The 21216-nt window shown below is 48.6% G+C and overlaps 1 protein-coding gene and 1 long non-coding RNA gene across 9 annotated transcripts in view; both read left to right on the top strand.

Annotated features, from left to right (window-relative positions):
- PTPN3 (protein tyrosine phosphatase non-receptor type 3) overlaps nucleotides 1-21216 on the top strand; it is a 149016-nt gene that overhangs the window by 106716 nt on the left and 21084 nt on the right. For 7 of the 8 annotated variants that reach the window (XM_086683672.1, XM_086683673.1, XM_086683670.1 and 4 more), the window contains 5 exons: nucleotides 8591-8777; nucleotides 8933-9010; nucleotides 10090-10146; nucleotides 11403-11559; nucleotides 14708-14868. In XM_086683672.1, coding sequence (XP_086539798.1) covers nucleotides 8591-8777; nucleotides 8933-9010; nucleotides 10090-10146; nucleotides 11403-11559; nucleotides 14708-14868 — 640 coding nt within the window. The remainder of the gene's footprint in view (nucleotides 1-8590; nucleotides 8778-8932; nucleotides 9011-10089; nucleotides 10147-11402; nucleotides 11560-14707; nucleotides 14869-21216) is intronic. The other variant, XM_086683671.1, reaches the window with a different exon arrangement.
- LOC147574984 (uncharacterized) lies at nucleotides 368-3027 on the top strand. Its single transcript, XR_015242942.1, has 2 exons — nucleotides 368-1396; nucleotides 1657-3027. It is a non-coding gene; the product is annotated as an uncharacterized LOC147574984 (long non-coding RNA).

Below are 21216 nucleotides of genomic sequence, written 5' to 3'. Positions count from 1 at the left end.
TCTTACTTTTTTCTCTCAATGAATTCACAGTTCTCCCATATCTATACATTTTAGAGTTAGCTACCTCAAATTTTTTAAAGTAGACATGGTCAAAAAGTGACATTTTAAGCTGAACTATGAGAGAACTGGAGCAACCATTAGGAAGTCACCCACAGGCACTGGGTGCTCATTCTGTTAAGTCCCATACTGTACCCGAACTATAGAAACATAATGCTGCCCTGAACAGGCCAGGATTAGCAAGAAGCCACTTCAGTTAATCTGTAAATTTTTACCACTCTAGCTGCTAGGCTTAAAGCATTAAACGCATCCTGATTGTATTCTAGACATCGGCAGGTGAATTGCAAATCTCACTTCCCATTTATGTATTGCAAATCTCACTTCCCATTTATGTGTGAGGTTGTCACCTCTCTGTTGTTTCTGACCGCAGCAGACATGGTTGCCAGCTTATCTGTGTTCTTAACACCTCTGGTTAAATAATCCTCCGGTCGCTAGTTCCTTGTGACCTGGGCTTGGATGATGCTTTTGCAGAAATGATCAGTATCTCTTGCCCCAACTTGCAGCTCCATTGAAGTGACAGTGTGGAAGGGTGTGAGTTCCTTCATGGGACCCCGTGGTTTTGCAAACCTAGATATACAAGGCAGGAATGCAGGCGTGCATGAATTGAGCCAGTTTGATTCTGCGATGGGCTTCTGTGGCTTTGGGGAAGGTGAAAGAGCGTTTAGGAAATGCACCGAGGGCTCCGGAAAGCTCAGTCACACTCCCCATGTCAGCCCTTCCTCTTGTGGTATGTAGTCCCATCATGGCATTGGGCAGTATCTCGACTTCCCCTGGCCAGTGCAGTAGCCTCTAGTCACGTGTGCCTATTCAGATTCAAATTACTTAACATTTAAATGCCCTCTTCAGTCATCCAAGCCTCATTTCAAGTGCTGAAGAGCCCCATGTAGGTAATGACTGCCATGCTGGACAGCGCAGATAGAGCATTTCCATCATCACAGACAGTGCTATTGACAGTACTTACCAGTGCGGGCTAGAAGGAGACGGATTGTGTCTGGTGGGGTGTGGGTATTTTAAAGGGTTACGTGCATGGCTGAGTGCAGCAGCGTAACTTCTGTGCCTTTTGCTGCTCATTGAGGGGACATCAAGGGGAAGTAGACAAGTCTTTGCGTTAAGGGGCCTCCAGTCCAGTTGGGCAGATAGCACACAGTCAGCCTTCCTCCTTGCATCTTCTGCCACTTTTGTAAAAGGAAAGAGTTTGGGGAACGGTCTGAGGTCCCATGTCAGGCTTTCCTCCTGTGGTCTGCCACCACATCATGGAATCATGCAGCAGCTAGACCCTCACAGTCCAACACAGGAGCCACAGTCCACGTAGGGCCATTTAAATTTATGGTTTTTTTTTGTTTTTGTTTTTGTTTTTTTTTTTTAAATTTTTTTCAACGTTTATTTATTTTTGGGACAGAGAGAGACAGAGCGTGAACGGGGGAGGGGCAGAGAGAGAGAGGGAGACACAGAATCGGAAACAGGCTCCAGGCTCTGAGCCATCAGCCCAGAGCCCGACGCGGGGCTCGAACCCACGGACCGCGAGATCGTGACCTGGCTGAAGTCGGACGCTCAACCGACTGCGCCACCCAGGCGCCCCTAAATTTATGTTTTTTTAAGTTAGATTCAAAATTCACTTCCTTGAGTCCCGTTTGACTCAAGTAATTTTGGGCTCTGCACACCCCTAAACACTGCACATCAATTCTGAAACTCTTGCATGAGACCTTGTAAGGTGGGTCGTCCTGGGGCACTTTTTCGCTGCAGCTGAATGTTGAACGTAGTGGATAGCGACTCCAAGGCAGCCTTCCTTGTCGCGGCTTTGAGCCAACAGACGTCTCCCAGAGTCAGGTTAGCAGCCGGGCGTTGTGAGTGGGGTAAGCAGTTGAAAAATGGCAGCCCCTACCGGACCGCTTCCTGCTGGCAGAGCCAGCTGCACCCTCCCCAGGAGTCTGGGGTCCCCCACTGCCCAAGGCAAGCAGGAAAAGTTGATCTGTACTTGGTGGGGGGGGGGGGGGGGGGGAACCTGTTGTAGTTGAGTTTCTGCAAGGTGTCGAGGAAACGTGTGGCATGTTTTATACAGCCCGTTTGTGTTAAGAGGCAGAACGGAGTGTTCCGTCAGAGAAATCGGATGAATAACATCACAGGCGGTAAGTACGGAGGGTTCCTTGTGGAAAGGAGAAGTAAGCGTAACATTCTGTACCCATGTAAACAAGAAGAAGAAAGAGAAGAGAAGAAAAAGAGCAGATAGACTTTGGCTCTAAACCCAGGGTGGCGCGGCTCAGGCTCTCCACACGTTATCTTAGCGGGTGAGTCACTCTCCGGGTTGTTCCGTATTTATAGCAGCACAGCAAAGTTGATGATTATAGTTATGAATCCTTGGCAGTTTGTTTTGTGCCCGAGTCGGCTGTAGTCTTTTGTTAACTCCCAGGTTTCTCTCGGCCATTCCGTGTCCCTTTGCTTGCTTCAGAGTGAAGGCCGAAATCTGCAGCAAAGGAAGTTTCCTTCATGGCAAAAACAAAAAACAAAAAAACAACTTACCATTCCCTAACACCCAGAAAACGTGGGAGGGGAATCTCCCTAAAGGAAAAGTGACTTTGCAAAGCAGAGATTAAAAACAACTTCTGCAGGGGCGCTTGGGTGGCCCAGTCGGTGAAGCGCCCACCTTTGGCTCAGGTCATGATCTCAAGGTTCATGAGTCTGAGCCCCGCGTCGGGCTCTGTGCCGACAGCTCAGAGCCTGGAGCGTGTTTCAGATCCTGTGTCCCTCTCTCTCTGCCCCTCCCCCCAAAAGATAAATAAAAAACATTTAAAAATTTAAAAAAAAACAACTTCCGGGGGTGCCTGGGGGGCTCAGTTGGTTGAGCATACCACTTCGGCCCAGGTCATGGTCTCAGGGTTCATGAGTTCGAGTCCCACATTGGGCTCTGTGCAGACAGTGATGAGTCTGCTTCAGATAATCTGTCCCCCTCTATCTCTGTACCTTCCCCCCCCCCACCAAAAAATAAACATTTGAGGCACCTGGGTGGCTCAGTCAGTTGAGTGTCCAACTTCGGCTCAGGTCATAATCTCATGGTCAGTGAGTTCGAGCCCTACATCGGGCTCTGTGCCAACAGCTCAGAGCCTGGAGCCTGCTTCAGATTCTTTGTTTCCATCTCTCTTCCCCCCTTCTCTGCTCACACTCTGTCTCTCTCTCAAAAAATAAATAAACAAACAAACAAACATTAAAAAAATCAATAAGCATTTAAAACCACAAAGACAACGACAACTTCTGTGCCCTGAGTGGGACTTCAGAAATGCCTCTCTGCAACCACATCGGCAGTGCAGAATGCCGTCCGCCCTGTCACCCAGTCGCCCCATTGGGGATGGGGAGCCCTCCTGCAGTGTGGCAGCCTGTTCTGGTGTTGGACAGCCCAGTTGTCCAGACTGTGTGGGAAGTGTCCTTGATGCTGACCCAGCATGAGCAGGGCCGTCCACAGATCCCTGCCTGGAGCTCCATTTCTGATTCTACCTGATAACCCCATCTACTCTCCTTTACACGAAACGACTCCAGTTCTGTCAGCTACTCTCCACCCCTCGGCCTGCTAGTCACTGTTCCCTGAGCACATCGGTCCTACACTGGCCAGTGGCACACAGATCTGTGTACATCTGAGGGTCTCTGTCAGAGGAGGCCAGCCAGCGACAGGACTGCATCAGCAGTTTTGTGTCTGTTTTCTCTGCACGTTGCCTGTCCTTCACCGGGCGTCTGTCCACATGCATGTAGACGTATAACTGATACTTGAAGCCCCAAGGGACCCCAGTCTCCACTCATCGTCTCCCTGTCCAACCTGTGGCTCCTCCTGTGTCTTGGTGAAAGCGGCCACATTTGCACCCTGTTTGCACCCATTAGAAACTTCCACCATCCTGGACTCCTTCTCTTCCACCTTCCTCAGCTAGGCTCTCACCTTGTTGGTCTTCCTCCCGAACATCTCTTGAATCGGATCCCTCCGCCATCCCACTGCACTGCCTGTGTCAGCCACCATCGTCTGTCACAGAGACTGTTGCGAAACCGCCCTAAGTGTCCTCCTGGCTTTGGTCTCTCCTCCTTCCAAACCATCTTTCACAAGGCTGAGAGCCTTATTTTTATGAAATCTTTGCCCCAGCACGTCACTTCCCTGTGCTTTTTCAGAATCTCATGCCTCTGCATGTGCTGCTGTCCTGTCTCTTTTGTCGTTAGTAGTGTTTGGCCTAGACCCCCTTCTGCTTCCCCTCCTGACTACCCTTCCTAATTCATCTTTCGAACTCCAGGCACAGTTCCCTCTCCTCTGTGAAGGCTCTCCTGGCCTCCCACCATACCCCAGACGCCTGAGCGTCGCCATTGCAACACAATGATATTACTTGATTATTTTTATGCTTTTATGTCTTCTCCTTGACTAGACAGTGAGCTCTTTGAGGGTAGAGGGATAGTGCCCTGCTGACCTCTCCTTCCCCCGCAGATCTGGCACAGTGCTTGAGACTTAGTACCTATTCCGTGACTGTTCGCGAGGTTGGACAGACGGTTACATGCAAGCCCCAACGTTGTCACAGCGGGATGCCCCCTCTGCCACCTCCACGTGAGGTGCCCATATCCTCTGAACAGCATCACATGGCGTCTGTGTCAACGAAGAAATCAAACGGATTGACTTGGCCGAGTTTGGGTGAACTGTCATCCGTGAGCACAGCCGTGTGGTTGGGGCTACTGCAGGGCCAGGGCCTCTGGCAGGAAACTCTCATCAGAGAACTCAAGCATGAATTAGCTGAATTTTAACAAGTGCTTTCTGGCCTTTGAGATGTCTTAGTATCTGAGGGGGCAGCCTGGGGTGGGGGACAGACGCATGACCCATGATTTCATTAGTGAAGAAATGCAGAGCCCAGAAGGGAACACGTCTGTACCAGAGTCCCTGAGCCACTTCAGCAATTTCTTCAGTTTAGTTTTGATCTTGGGCCCTTGGCTTTTATTACAGAGATAAGAGTATCGTGTGAAGAACGTCTCTATATCATAAAAACCCACACTTGAAAAGAGGACTCCATTTGTTATTGTGAATCTGATGTAAAGATAAAATCCATGTGGACAGTTTCTCCAGGAATTTTATTCAAAGGACACATTGCATTCTTCTAGCCCTTCATAACTCCCCTTTTGGCCACAGCTCAGGAACATCAGCATCTCCTGAGAGCTTGCCGGAAATGCGGACCTCAGGCCCACCCCAGGCCTGCTGAATCAGAGTCTGCATTTTAACAAGATCCTCAGGGGACTCCTGTGAATGTGATATTCTCAGCAGCTCTGAGCTCGCAGAAGCTGAGAACTGTGTAGCCCATCTCTTCACCTCTGCTCCCAGGTGACTGGGTGAAATCTGTGCTCTTCTAGAGTAATTCAGTCAGTCCCGGGTACTTGAGTAAGGTGGTTTTCTTCTTTGTTCATTCAGCGTCTTACCTGAGCACTCGCATGCCCGGCCGAGTGTTACGTGCACTAGGAGAGGAAGAGAAAGAGGACGAAGGTCTCTTCCAATCTCAAGAAGCTCCTAGACTCCAGAGAGAAACACAACACCAAATGGCCCCTGTTCTGTCCCACCCCCGTAGAGACACCACCTCACTGGTAGCTCAGAGCTGGGAAACCCTCCATGGAGCACTGCTTCGCTTGCTTTAACAGGCTTAGGGTGGACGTCCTTGTCCTTTTGTAGGGTTTAGGGAAGAGCCGTATACAAGCGTCACACGAGAGTCTTTCGTGGGCAGTTTTAATTTTTTTAATATCGCTTCTCTTCTCACAAATGAATTCTGGCATGGCTTTTGTTTCTGATACCTGTCGTTGGCATTTACAGTTTTGAAGCTTCTGGTTCCTGAGGGTGAATACCCTTTGGTCTGCCTGTCAGCCAGTCTGTCCCTGTCCCCTCTCTCCCCAGGGAGCCGAAGGTGGTCCGTCCCTCCCAGGCTGCTCTGGCTTCCAGACAACAGTGGCAGTCTCCTCTGTGTCCCCCCCTCCTCTGACAAGTGCCCCCTTCCTGCCTCAGGGACAGACCTCTACTGTTCCCTCCCTCCCCAGTTATTGGCCTCATCAGCCCACACTGTCTTCTTGCTTTGGCTCATCCTACCCCTTTCTTCACTCCTTTCCCTGGAACCCAGGTCCTCCCCGCCCCCACCCCCTGCAGCTCCCCTCATCCCTCCTCATCCACTGGGCTCTCCCTCAGTAGCACCTCACATCCTGCCCCAAGGAGGGAGAAAGCCCGCTTGGTTTGGCATCTTCGCTCGTGGCTTCCGTGTGCTGTATCCAGCTGCCACCTTCTCATTACTTCTCGTTTGATGTCCTCCTCACCATCTGTCTGTCCATCCTCCACGCTGAGCAGAACGTTACAGCAGCCTACAGGGAACGTCTGTACATAGTTGATCAGCCAAAAAAATTGTCATATGTTTAATAAATTGCTCTCTAAAAGTAACCTCCATCCCTACTTAGAAAATAGGATTGGGCACATAATGACTTTGAATATATTATTTTTAGCACTGTGGGCTGTGTTAGGTAGACGGTTACATTTTATACTGAAAAAGAAAAATACTTTAAAACTTTATATGATGCAAGCCACACATTCAAAATGTAGAAATTAAATATAATGAATATAAAATTAGAATTTTACTGAAATTAGTCTGTTCTCTTCTGCTCTGTCACCTGGCTCTTCTGGTTTTTTGTTTATATGCCCTTCACCCTTTCTGTCACTGTCACCCTCTAGAGCCTTCCAAACATTTGAAGAGTGTATGCTATTTGCAACTTCATATTAAGGGTTCAGCTCCACCCCTAGAACTGGAAATAGTGTTTCCTAAACCGGGTTTGGCTCGATTTTTGTCTAGCAGCTGCCAAGCAGCTGCGCTTCTTGCCACTAGGGGGTGCTCTTGTAAATGTTAAACTGGCTGAGTTACCCTACTTGGGGGGAACTTTTTTTTTTTTTAAGTTTCAATTAAAGTCTCTTTCATTTCAGTCTGAAAATCTACCACTGGTATACAGCTTCACTTCCAAATATCCTGTGTCTGAGATGCCTTGCCATCCATAGCACCCTTCCCTCACCCAGCAACTCGAAAGCCATAAGGCCAAACTCTTCGCTTGCATATAGCTGTTATTTCTGTCACTGAATTTTTATATTCACATAAGTTGAGATGGTGAAGTATTGTGTGACTATGACACAGATTTTAAATTTAAAGTAAGATCATTTGAACTTGCTAGGGAACAGAGGAGCCCTGATTTAATGAAAAATCCACAGACAAGGGTTTAAGAGAAAATTTTAGTGAGAGACAGCAGGAACTGTCTTTTGTGTACTATGTGTCACTGAATGCCTTGTCTCCTCACCTCTCTCATGACTTAAATCTGTATGAGGTTAGAATGTGGCAGAGTCTGTAGAAGGTAAGGAAAACCCTACGTTCTGTAGGCATTTTAAGGCATCACTCGCTAGGCATGTGGCTCTGCAGGGGGATGGTGTGGGTGTGCGTGATGCAGAGAAGTCAAGTGTCCTACACGGTGACGGCTGAGATGGTTTCTCCCTGTGGCCCTGTGAGCTTAGAGAGGTGAGGGTGGGGAGGAAGGAGTCTTAAGAGCAGACGTGGCATGGCCTGGAGAAGAAAGAGATGCTCGGGCACCCAGGTCCACCTGCTTCTGTATGTTAAGTGAGGGGAAAGCTGTGTGTCCGTGGGCAAGTCAGTCAGCTGTCTAGACCAGTTTCTTCATCCGTGAAATGGGAGTTGGACCAGAGGACTGCAGAGGTCTGTTTGATTCTAGCAGTCTATAATTCTCTAAGACATCACTTCCAGGAGATCTTCCTGTGATGATAGAAATGTTCTGTAACTGTGTTGTCCAAAACAGGAGCCACCAGCCACATGTGGCTCTTGAGCATTTTTGAGATGTGACTGATACAACCAAGGAACTTCCAGATCTTCATTGAAATTTGAATAGCTGCAGGTGACTAGTGGCTACCATATTGGGCCGTGTAGCTCTAAGATGAGGGAGGACGTTGATTGGAGAAAAAAAAAAGGAAAATATCATTGGAGACAATTAATGGAGGTCACAGGCAAATAATGCAAACTAGGATTAATATAAATGGTCTTGAATGTGCAGTGTTAGTCCCATTTTTGGGGGGTAGCCAAGAGTCCTACTGAAGCAGAGCTAACAGCAGGAATGAGATGGAAGGAGAAAGCTTTCAGAAGGAATGGAGACATGCATCTGAGTTAGCTCCGGTAATTAAACCACCAGGGTAGCCAGGCGTGTTTCCCTGTCACCTTCTAACGCAGCTGGGAAGGGAGCTGAGTTTTCAGCAGCTCCTGGATCCTCCCTCCCCTCCTGCCCCTTATCCCCAAAACTAAAGGTGATGATATTTAGGCCAGATGAGGGCAAGGGCAGCCAGTGGACCCCAGGTGGGCCAGAGCCCTGGGGTTGACCTTTGGAGCGCTTCTGAGCGTGCAGGAACTCATGACAGCCCTGGGATGCCAGGCCCCCACAGCCAGTAATGCTTGCTCTGCTACAATGTTAATCCAGTTATTAAGATATCTCCTCCTTCCCCATGATGAAGGAGTCTATCCGAGAACAATCCAGCACAAAGCTGCCTGACCCAGAAGTCATCCAGTTCTGTATCTCCATCTTCAAACGCTCCAGGCTCCTGCTCAACAGATGGCGTCGATCAGCAGTTCATAGAGGCCTTCCACAGGGTGACCAAAGGGGGCTCCACCGAGGACTCCAGCCAGTACTACTGTGACAAGGTGGGTGAGCTTGGGTCCTGTGACCCAACCAGGATTCCCTGTGCCGTAAGGCACCTCTCGGGCAGTTTAAGTAGTTAGAACTAAAAGAAGATATCTCCTCACCACCAGCTGGAGAGAGAAGTAACATTGTTGATCATTTTTGCAACGTTTTCCAGAATGATAATGGTGATGGCTACTTAGTTTTGATCCGCATCACGCCAGACGAAGATGGAAAATTTGGATTTAATCTTAAGGTATGTTGTGTGTCTTTATAAGGAAGTTGTATGCTCTGGAGCAGTCTTTAGGTGGCTTTTAAACTTCCCCCAGGGGTGTGCTGCGTGCCTCAGTCTAATCTAAGGAAACTGGGGAGTTTTCTAATATGGCCCCAGAGCTGCCTGACACCAAGGACCTACTGTGTTCTTGGTGTTTGCTGTGCACTTCTTTATATCACCTTATAGCGTTCTTATAATCGGGGAAATTGGTATTTTTGAACCCATCTTATAAATGCGTATACCGAAGCTCGGAGATGACACACAGTCAGCAAGCAGACCTGCCTCCAGAAGATGGGTTTTTCAGGGAGCCTGTCGGCATCACTAAAGCCAGTGAGAGAGAATAACAGTTCAAGTTGGAGGAACATTTACAGAGCCTTTCCCCATCTCTGCCTGCTTTTAGGCCGGGTCTGCAAACTGTGGCCCACGAGCCACATCCCATCTGTTTTTGCAAATAAAGTATCATTGGAACACGGACATACCCATTCATTTACGAACGGTTTACAGCTACTTTGGCACTCGGGCAGAGCTGAACACTTGTGACAGAGGCCTCTCTCCCAGACCTAAAATATGTCCCCTCTGGCCCTTGGCAAAGCTGACTAACCCCTGCTCTAGAGCAGAATGAGGGCAGGTGGTCCCTGCTGCCCAAGCCCCAGCTGCCACCAGGCACTCCCCTTCCTGTACCCCAGCACCCTGCTGAGGCCCTGCCCTCACAGCCTGTGACTGTCTCTACAGCTTTTCTCTGCTACACGGAAAGCTCCCTTTCCAACAGCACTTCAAGGCTGTGCGTGCAGAGCCCTCTGGGGACGTTTACATTTTGTAAAAGGAAGCACACCTGAGCACACCTTTAGTTCGTGATGGCAGCGAGAGGCTTCTGAGCAGGCTTCTGGTTACCCCACTAGACCCCAAGGGGTCAGGAACCTTGTGTGCTGAAAGAGTGCCAAGCCCTGGGATTAGAATAGGTTAAAGTGAAGTATGAGCCCCTCTTGTGTCTGCAAGTCTTTGTTGCTATGAGCTATTCAAGTGTTGTTGTTGTTGTTGTTTTTAATTTAACACGTTTATAGGGAGGAGTGGATCAAAAGATGCCTCTTGTGGTATCAAGGATAAACCCAGAGTCACCTGTAAGTTAACACATTTCATTATTTCCTACATGTTTTTTTCCGTTGAATCTAACATTTCTGTTTCTGTGTCCTGCTTCTTTGCCAGCAACAAAGAGTGTGTGTAAATGCATGCATAGAGATGGAAAGAAAGAATGGAATCCATGTTTTTTTTCCCAGAACTTTGCTGGTCAGTGTAGCACCAGCATTACCTGGGAGCTCATTAGAAATGCAGGATCTGGGGCGCCTGGGTGGCTCAGTCGGCTAAGCGTCCGACTTCAGCTCGGGTCACGATCTCACGGTCCGTGAGTTCGAGCCCCGCGTCGGGCTCTGGGCTGACGGCTCAGAGCCTGGAGCCTGCTTCCGATTCTGTGTCTCCTTCTCTCTCTCTGCCTCTCCCCCGTTCATGCTCTGTCTCTCTCTGTCTCAAAAATAAATAAACGTAAAAAAAAAAAAAAAGAAATGCAGGATCTCAGGCCCTACCCCAGACCTCCTAAACCAGAATCTGCATTTTTACCGAGGTCTCTGGGTGATCGGTGTGCTCGTTAAAATGTAGCAGTACTCTCAAGAAAAGGAAACTGAGGCACAGAGTTTGCTGTCCTGCTCACTCTGGGCACATGGACCCACCATCCCACCACCACCACTCTGCCCTCTGCCTTCTGTCTCGGCTTCCTCGGGAGAGCATTTGCTTTTTTTCTAGAACAGGGTGCACCAAAGAGTCGCTGTGTCTCCTAAGAAAGTACCGGTTTGGAAGTTTTACTCTTAAGTGGTCCTTAAGCCTGTAGTTTACTTTTTCTTACTGTTATGGCCTCTTTGAATTTAGAGGGTCTCCATTCCTACACTAGCCAGTGTGCTGCTTCTCTGCGTGCTAGCTTCTGCCTTTGGTGTTACATTGTTTCTCCGATGCAAGATAGACCAATACTTTCAACTGACAGATCATTTTCTAACAGCACATCAAGAAAACAAAAGATCAGGAGCCTCACAGTACGTTACAGTACTTAAGTGAAGGTTGGCTACCAGAGAGAAGGGGCTTCAGTAATTGCCGTAGCCTTATTCTGAAAATGCTGCAATAGCTTACGTTGTGACCAGCATCTTTTTCGAATCCCACAACCAGCGACCATGTCAGCCTAGTAGTGGATATAAACATAGTGGCAGTCGTCCCCGAGGGAGAAAAGAACTTGAACGTGGTCTTAAGTGTTTGGGCTCCGAGAGCATCTGCGTTCTACCCTTGAGGATTGTGTTATGATAACTGAAGAAACTCGCTTTTCCTCTCCACCCAGGCGGACACCTGCATTCCTAAGCTGAACGAAGGGGATCAAATTGTGTTAATCAATGGCCGGGACATCTCAGAACACACCCATGACCAAGTGGTGATGTTCATCAAAGCCAGCCGGGAGTCCCACACGCGGGAGCTGGCCCTGGTGATCAGGAGGAAAGGTAACTGCCACCACAGGAGAGGAACCGCGGGGCCTTCGCAAAGCAGGGCCCTCTCCGACCCATTTTGTGGTTTTGAAAATGTTGAGCCTAGGGCGCCTGGGTGGCTCAGTCAGTTAAGCGTCCGACTTTGGCTCAGGTCATGATCTCGCGGTTCGTGAGTTCAAGCCCCGTGTCGGGCTCTGTGCTGACAGCTCAGATCCTGGAGCCTGTTTCAGATTCTGTGTCTCCCTCTGTCTCTCTGACCCTCCCCTGTTCATGCTCTGTCTCTCTCTGTCTCAAAAATAAACGTTAAAAAAAATTTTTTTTTAAAAACAAGAAAATGTTGAGCCTTGTAGCCAACATGGGAAAATCAAGAACCAGGAGATGGGACTTCTCACTTGAGAAATGTGAGGCTCTGCCCACGGGGGGCCCAGCCCCTCCTGGCCAGTCCTCTGGAAGTAGGTGGGACCTACCCACCCCCTCGGTACAGGACCTGAGCCCTGATTTCTTCCAGGCTGGCTCCCCCACATCCTGCACCTCTCTTTGCTGCCTGCGCCCTCCCCTCCCCCCCCCCCCGCCCGCCAGATGTTTGCATTTGGGGTCAGGGAGCAAAGGGTCAGGTTCTGTTTAAGTCAGTAAAGTAGAGTCAGGCAGGAGCCTGGCTGTCTCAGAGTGATCCTACCTCCACCTCTCCTGGGTTGAGGGACCTTCTTACCCAGTCTGTGCCTCCGTTCCCTCTGATGTAAAATAAGGGTGATAATAAATCACTCCATCACGGGGTTCTTTTGAAGATGAAATGCTTATCCTTGGAAAGCAATAGGATGCTTCCTGATGCCTGGTAGGCGCTTGAAGGATGGCCTCTGTTGAATACCATTACTGTTGTTGTTGTTGTTGTTGTTGTTAAACAGTAAGCCGAGTCCTTGAATCCTTCTGCCCAGTTCTAAAATACTGACGGTGAATGGAATGTGTGACTCAAAGCCCTGGCCACACATCTGTGTTCCGGCAGCACAGATGTAGGCACAGCCCTAGACCCCCGCACACCTGCTTTCCCTCTGTCCCCTTACATCTCCAAGCCCAGAGCTGTGCCCTGCCAGCTCTCATCCCTCCTCCTCTGGGAGGCCTTACCGGATCACTCCAGATCCCTCCCCACCGCCCCCCCCCCCACAACTGGCCCATCCCCACTGAACCCCGATGCCACGCCCAGCCGCAGCAGGTGTTCAGGAGTGATAGTAGCTGATGTCTGTGCCACACCAGCAAAGGGCCTTGCACTGTGTAAACTGCTTTACATAACACTTTTGTAGGGTCTGTATGACATCTCCAAGTGAGGGAATGAGGAAACCTCGTCCGGAGAGGTTAAGTTGCCCCTCGGCCCATGACTGTGAAGGCTGCATGGCAGGAAACCAAGGTATCCAGTGATTGGGGGTACGCCTTCTCACACGATGCCCCCGGGCATGCTGGCCACCACAGGGGGCAGCACTTCAGTACTCTGGCCAGCCGGGGAGGGGAATCCTCCACCAGCCCGGTTTGAGAAGCTGGCACTGGTTTGAGAGGCAGAAGATGGATGTTTGTAGACTCTTAGAGATAAAAGGGCAGTGCCACTGGTTGGCACTCTTGATTTCCGCTCAGGCCATGATCTCGAGGTTCGTGAGTTCAAGCCCCACATCAGGCTCCACGCTGACCGTGCAGAGCCTGCTTGGAATTCTCTCTCTCTCCCTCTCTCCCTCCCTCTCTCTCTCTGCCCCTCCCCTGCTCGTGTCTGTCTCTCTCTCTCTCTCTCCCTGTCTCTTTCTTGCTCTCTCTCAAATAAAAGTAAACATAGAAGTAAAAATGAATTGATGAAAGAAAAATAAACAGCACAGGGAGTAGCAGATCAAACAAATCACATCCTGGGGCGCCTGGGTGGCGCAGTCGGTTAAGCGTCCGACTTCAACCAGGTCACGATCTCGCGGTCCGGGAGTTCGAGCCCCGCGTCAGGCTCTGGGCTGATGGCTCGGAGCCTGGAGCCTGTTTCCGATTCTGTGTCTCCCTCTCTCTCTGCCCCTCCCCCGCTCATGCTCTGTCTCTCTCTGTCCCAAAAATAAATAAAAACGTTGAAAAAAAAAATTTAAAAAAAAAAAAAAAAAAAAAAAACAAATCACATCCTCACAAAACAGCAGAAGAGCTACGCTTCCCTGGTCTGTGAAAAGAATGTGGTGTTTCGGATCAGAGAGATGTGGACTGACTGGACTCCTTTGTGTCCTCCCGCCTCCACCTGCCCCGAAGAGTCTGACGCTTTGGACACTTTGGACAACTTCTTTAGCCTGATGGTCGATTTCCTCATCTGTAAAATGGGGACCGTGGCAGCTGGTCCAGCATTCGGTTCGACAATGTGGGCAAATGCAGACGTTGTTCTCCTTCTCCTTTCTTATTGTCCTGAAGGCAATGGGGAGCCACTGAAGGTTTTTGAGTAAGGGAGTGACTTCCTTGGGTGGAAAGGGAAAACTCAGAGATGATCCCAAAGTTTCCATTTTGGGAGATCAGAGAAGAAAGTGACGACGGACAGAAGGAGGCATGTGAGAGTGGACAGGAAGTTAGTGTGGGGGGTAGGGTTGGGAGGGGACTTGGTTTGTCTTTACCCATACAAGTCTGATGTGAAGGGAGAATTTGTACTGAAGAGGGAGGACCAAACCCGTGGGAGGTGTTAGGACTAGATACATTTAGTAATAAATGTATTTAGGAGCCTCCTACCTAAAAATGTCCTTGAGGTAGAGGTTGCCGGACTCCGTGGGACAGTGCTGTCATAGTGTATCCAGGAAAAATGCATGTTTTAAGGGAGTAAATGAAAAGGACCTGAGAAAGAAGTGGGGGAGAGAAGAGATAGGTGGAAGAATAACCAGGTCAGAGAGAACATTCTTTCCCTTTCTCCTACCTTTGTCAAAAGGCTCTGAGTACAAAACGCCATCATTTAAAACTAGCCAGAAAGATTAGTATGTCATTTTGTATAATTAGCACTCACTGAATCACTCAAGAAGTGGTGTCTTTGGTGAAAATGATTACCATGTGCTTAATCACTTAATTAGCTGTTTTAAACTATCTGCATTCAGGTGTCATAAGTATAATTTTTTTTGAGGAAACGGATCAGCGAGAGTGTTCTGCCCCTGCCAGATACCCTCTTTCTTGTCCATTACAGCTGTCCACTCATTCACTGACATCAGATCTGAAGATGAACTGAACCCGCTTTTCCCAGAGGCCATTTTCCCCACTTGTCCGGAGGGTGGGGACACCTTGGAGGGATCCATGGAACAGCTAAAGAAGGGCCTTGAAAGCGGGACAGTGCTGATCCAGTTTGAGGTAAGAGACCATGAGGGCTGAGGCCTGGGCCCGGGCCTCAATGCCTCGATGGGCTGCTCAGTGGCTGCTGAGTCATCTGAGTCACCAGGCGGCCTGAGCTCATGGTGGGAACACAGGCAGAGCTCCGAGGGCAGGGTGGCAGAGCAGGCCTGGAAGGCAGGGGATAGGACCACAGCTATTGCTGAACTCTACCTCACCCTCTTATCTAGTAACACTCGGTAGTCATGGAGAATCATGTCAGGAATCGAGGAGGAGGGACTCTGAGCGTATTTAGCTGCCAACACAAAAGCTTGAAACACACAGCAGGAGAAGGTGCTGGAGAGGCAGTGTGAGTGAGCCCCGGAGGGGTGGTGGAGAAGGCCATCCCTGACCCCAGCAGACCCCCTCCGTAGTTCGGAGCAGGTCGTGTCATCCCAGGAAGGCAGAGTGGCTGGCCTGCCCAAGTCCCCTGGACCTGTGTGAACAGGAGTAGGAACAGAGTCAGACCCTGTCGTCCTTCCCCAGGAGGGGCCTCGAATCACAGAATTGAGACCATTGACAAAGACACATGCAGAGCCCCCACAGAACAGGGCAGAAACAAAGGAGATTTGGCTTTTAAGTCCGTTGTATTGATCACTAACAGAGTGAAAATGGAATGTGTTTATCTTCCACATTTGTTAGAAGTAGAAGAAGAGGAGTTCATGCAATTAAACAGAAGAGCACAAAGAAGCCTAAAGTAGACCGTTATGAGAAAATAGGGGGTGCCTGGCTAGCTCAGTCAGTAGAGCATACAACTCTTGATCTTGGGGTTGTGAGTTCAAGTCCCATGTCAGGTGTGGATATTATTTAAAAATAAAATCTTTAAGGGGTACCTGGGTGACTCAGTGAGTTGAGTATCCAACTTTGGCTCAGGTCATGATCTCATGGTTCTTGGGTTCAAGCCCCACGTCAGGCTCTATGCAGACAGCTCAGAGCGTGGAGCCTGCTTCAGATTTTGTGCCTTCCTCTCTCTCTGCCCCTTCCCCGCTCACACATACACACAAACTCTCTCTCTCTCTCTCTCAAAAATAAATAAATATTAGAAAAATTAAAATCTTTAAGAAGTGCCTGGGTGGCTCAGTCGGTTAAGCGTCTGACTCTTGATTTTGGCTCAGGTCATGATCTCATGGTTCATGAGATCAAGCCCTGAGTGGGCTCCCCTCTGACAGTGTGGAGCCCACTTGGAATTCTCTGTCTCCCTCTCGCTCTCTGCCCCTCCCCCATTCTTCCCTCTCAAAATAAATAAACTTTAAAATTAAAATCTTAAAAAAAATAAAAGAAAATAGATCATGATTAACGACAACATACACAGTCTGGATTCACAAATTAGGAAAGAGTCCCAGATCAGATTCAAAAGCACAAGTCAGCCATAGCAAGGGAAAAGTCACAGAAGCAAAACTAAGAAGTTTGTTTGTCAAATGCATGTGATCGCATATTGACTCAGGAAAGCTTGAGTAATGTGAACACGAAACAGGAAAGAATGCAAAGTGAAGAGACTTAAGCAAAAGAAAAGTTTATGATGGTATAAGGAATAGAATGTAAATAAAATAGATTATTAGAGCAGTGTGTATCTGAACAACAGTAGAAAATAAAAACCCACAAGTGAAAGGTGATGATAATTGACCCCACCCTGGAAAACAAAATATAGCTCCCTATTGTGTGGAAATGAAAGCTGGGTAAGAGAGTAGGAATAATCTAATTACTTGGGTAGAAGTGATAGATATATACTGAGTATCTACAAAGAGAAATAGCCCTTTTTTCCAGTGTCCTGCAAGAGGCTCTATTGGCTTAAGTTCAAAATTGAAATATACATTTTAAACACTGTAAAACTCAACATTTTAAAACCCTCTCCAAAATAATTGAAACAAGGAGAAGGTAAAAGCCAGTTACAGAATATGGGTTTTATTTGTATTGGGCATTGGAGGGGATGGGAAGGGGGGGGGGGGCACCATGGAGGCATTGATTCATTCAGCAAGCGTATATTAGGTATTTCATTCATTTCAGCAAGCGTATATTAGGTATTTACCATGTGCCGAAACCACTAGATCAGGAGCACAATGAGGGGAAGGGAGGGTTTCTGGTCCCAAGGAGCTTACGGTCTAATATTTGGGGGATGTATCATGAGTCCCAGAAACCACTAAAGACCAAGATAGGACAAGCTTTCCTTATGTAGGATGTATGCTCTGTAGGAACTAGAGGTAAGGGGGTTCCTGGAGGTCCTCTGGGGTGAGATATATTGATAGAGAATGGGTGGGATTAAGTGTGGAGGGAAGGTCGTTCCAAGAAGGTCACAGCCTGAGTGCAGACTAAGTTCCTAAGGTGTCAGGTAGCACAGGGAAACAGGCCTCCCTGAGTTGAGCAATGCAACAGAGTCCTGGGAGAGTCTCCAGGCGATGGAAGTCCTTCCAGTGCGCACCATTTGTCCCTGATCAGATTGTCCACAAGGAGGCACTGTGGGCTCCCAAAGAGGGAACAAGAGCTTGACTGTGGTTCTGAAACCGTGCTCCAGAAAACCCCCTCCACTCAGCTGCCTCCACTTTCGTTATTCATATGGGAATCCCACAGAAGATCTTCCTTACATGCTGTTCACTGAACTTCACTAAGAAGTTTATAAATACTTGAGTGAGAAGTACCCACTATCCTGTCGTTCTGAGGAGTGTCTCTCCAAGGGTGATACCCTCACCACCTGCATGTGGCCTGAGGAACATGTTAAGTGGGGCCCCGCCCACAGCTGCTGGGTCAGCCCTACTAGGTGCTGCTGCTCTGCACAAGATCCGCAGGAGGATTTAGTGCACAAGGTGACCTAAGGGACGACAGAGAAGAGATTGTACCAGAACCCCTGTACCACTGTTACCGCCCGAAGTGGGTATATAGGGTGTAGAGTTGGACTGTAGCATGAGGAATGGAGAACACAGAAATCTTAGGGTTAAAGTTTAGTATCTACACACTTCATTTATATATTTTCTAGAAATTGAGTAAGGAAACCATCTTTGTAACTAATATCTTTTGCAGAAGAGAGAACACCAGAGCTGCTCTGTGATGGAGCTGGTGGGGTACATGGAGCCCTGCCTCTTCGGTCTCCCCACACTGCCCCCCAAGGAGCCCTAGAGTGTGGAAAGTAATGTAACAGTCCAGGTTATGGCGGGGGGGGGGGGGGTGGAGGAGATGTCTCCCACAGCTGCTAGAGTGGAGGGATGCTCAAGGAAGCCAGATCAGACAGGAAATCACTACAAAGGGAAACCTTTAATTGAGCACTTAGTATGTGGCACATGCTTTATGTGCCCCACCTCACAGAACTGTTATCCCCACTGTGTAGATGAAGGATCAGATCTCAGAGAGCTTAGTGCACAGTAAATGGTTCAGCCTGATTGGAATCCGACAGGCTCACTCAGGAGCTTGTTCTCTGAACAGCTGTACAGCGTTTGGAAAAAGTGCTGTCTATGTGTGGGGCTTGTTTTCCGTATAGTATGGCATCAGAGCTAGGAGAGATCTGAGAAGCAATCTAGCCACACAGAGGCAGACTTTAAATCCTGGGTCTGTCACTCACTTCCTGTGTGACCTCAGGTGGTACGTCCCTTTACCTCTCTGTGCCCTCTACTTCCCCAGCTCTAAATTGGGTAGCTCATGGGTTGGTTGTAAGTGTTCGATGAGATAAATGCTCAGTGCGTTGTTTAGCACATGCTAAGGATGCGATAAAAAGTAACAACTATTATTATTTCTAAAAAAACATACTCAGTCTCCGTACAGGAAGTGGTGGTGTCGGCTGGGCTTGGAAGGCTGGGGTGTCTAACTCCAGAGTCTTGGCTGTTCTGGTTTTTCCACCTGTTCCTCCAGTACCATCAGCATGTCTAATGGGGGCTGTGCTCTGGACGGAAGCAGAAAGAAGAGGCTGGTCCCTAGCAGGTGCCCATGCTCCCCAGTCCATGTTGCCAAGGGCCTGCCCTGGGGGAGCTGGACCATAGATGGAACCCCTCCTGTGATGGCTAGCTGGTTTTCACAAAGCTCGTTTTGAAGAATTTTTTCATTAGGGGATTCCCCATCCCTCCCATGGCTTTTGGTAAACAATTGCTAATGTGTTCCAGAGAGCATGTGGTCCCAGCTGTAATAAAATCGCGCTTAATGATAATTAGCATTTCGGTAGCACTTTGGAATCTGCCAAGTGTATTTCACATATGTTGTCTCTGTTGATTCTCACAACTTTAGGATCACGCCTTTGTAGACGGAGAAAATGAGACTTGGGGGTTGGGGACTTGCCTTGTGTCAAATAGCTGGTTGCTGGATAGAGGTCAGATTAGAATCTGTGTTAAAGCCTAGTTAGTGTCAGAACTCACCACTGCCGGGTGCCAGCCAGCTGCTCACCCAGCCCCCAGTCTGAGCCCTTCCCTCTGGGAGCTACACCGCCTGAGCTACTCTGTGTGACCGATTGGCATCAAACTGCCTGAATACTCTACCTGGTTCAGCCAAGGTAGGGTGTCACTCTGTCTCATGTAAAGGAGAAGATTTGGGGTTCGCAAGGCCCCCAGTCTTTCACCACCTCCAGGATGTCTTTCATTAAGGAACTCATTAAGTCTGCCCCAGGTTCATTCCTTCCTGAATAAAATTTGTGGCTCATTTCATGCTTTCCCTGAGTTGGCCTTTCTGTGTAAGCAAGGGAAGGGGTGTCCTTTGAGAACCAGCTTCCCAGCTAAGGACAGTTGTGCCCATCCTCATCCAGTGACCAGGTGACCTGCAACTTCCCTGCCTCCTTGTCCAGTTAAGACTTATTCAGAGGCTTTTGGGGTGGGGTTGATCGGAAATGAACATCTGTCCTCCGGCCCTCTCCACGCTGGTAAGGGCAGCATCTACAACACTCCACCAGAGACCATGTCCGGCTCAGATACCCCACCCATCCCACCTCGCTTTCCTCCTTTACCAAAGCCGGAACCCGTCTTCCTCTCTCTCCTAACCCTTTTTTCCTGAACTCCCTCCTACATCGCCCTTAGAGGAAACATCCAGTGGTGTCAAAACAAGTGACTCACTGGCTCCTGTGATTACTATAAAAGTTGATTTGGAAGGACCAAGGTAGCTGAAGACTTAATGAGAGGTTTAAATTGACACACGTAGAAATTAGTGAAGGCAATTATACCTTCAAGATTAGAATTCATACCTTAGAAAAAAGCATGTAAGAATTTTTCCGGATAGTTTTTTTTTTTTTCTTCTTTAAGGAAAGTATTCTGTGATGTGTGAAATAGCAGGAGCAGGTGTGAGGGCTTCACATTTCAAATGCCAGATGCCCATTTAAAGGAAGGGGTACCCCAGTTTATTATCATGTATTTATGTATGAAAGAATACCTGATCCCAAAGGGTGGGATCTGCATCTGGGACTGTGTATTTAAAGTAGCACTATTGGGGGGCGCCTGGGTGGCTCAGTCAGTAGGGTGTCCGACTATCTGCTCAGGTCATGATCTCACGGTTTGTGAGTTCAAGCCCTACGTTGGGCTCTGTGCTGACAGCTCAGATTCTGTGTCTCCCTCTCTCTCTGCCCCTCCCCCACTCACGCTGTCTCTCTCTCTCTCTCTCTCAAAAATAAACATTAAAAAAATTTTTTTGCTAAGGGACACCTGTGTGGCTCAGTCGGTTAAGCGTCTGACTTTGGCTCAGGTCATGATCTCACAGTTCGTGAGTTTGAGCCCCACCTTGGGCTCTGTGCTGACAGCTCAGAGCTTGGAGCCTGATAAGGATTCTGTGTCTTCCTCTCTCTCTCTCTCTCTCTCTCTCTCTCTCTCTCTCTCTCTGTCTCTGTCTCTCTCTGTCCCCTCCCCCACTCGTACTCTATCTCTCTGTCTCAAAAATAAATATTAAAAAAAATTTTTTTAAGTAGCACTATTGGGGCACCTGGGTGGCCTAGTTGGTTATGATCAGGTCATGATCTCATAGTGAGTTTGAGCCCCACATTGGGCTCTCTGCTATCTGTCGGCCCAGAGACCACTTTGGATCCTCTGTCCCCGCCTCTCTCTCTGCCCCTCCCACACTTGCTCACCCACGTGTGTTGTCTCTCTCTCTAATTAAATAAAGTTAATAAAGTGGCACTATTGAAGGTCGTCAAATCACTAGCAGTCGTGTTAGTTTATTTCAGCAAACCCTCATAGGAATGTAGAAGGAGGTTCCAGGTCCCCTCCAGCATCCCTTGCCCTCTGACTGGGTCAGGTACAAGGGAAAGGGAAAGTCCCCGGTGTAGACGGACTGCCCCTGAGTAGTAAATTAGGTCTACAAAGTGCTACTGGGGAAACAGCCTCTCAAGGCCCTCATGGAAAATGAGTTGCTCTTATCTTAATTGTATGGCTCCATGAC

Source organism: Puma concolor, chromosome D4 (assembly GCF_028749965.1).
Source record: "Puma concolor isolate L17-30 chromosome D4, mPumCon1.1.hap2, whole genome shotgun sequence".
Lineage (NCBI taxonomy): Eukaryota > Metazoa > Chordata > Mammalia > Carnivora > Felidae > Puma > Puma concolor.
This window is presented reverse-complemented; position numbering and strand designations above follow the sequence as displayed.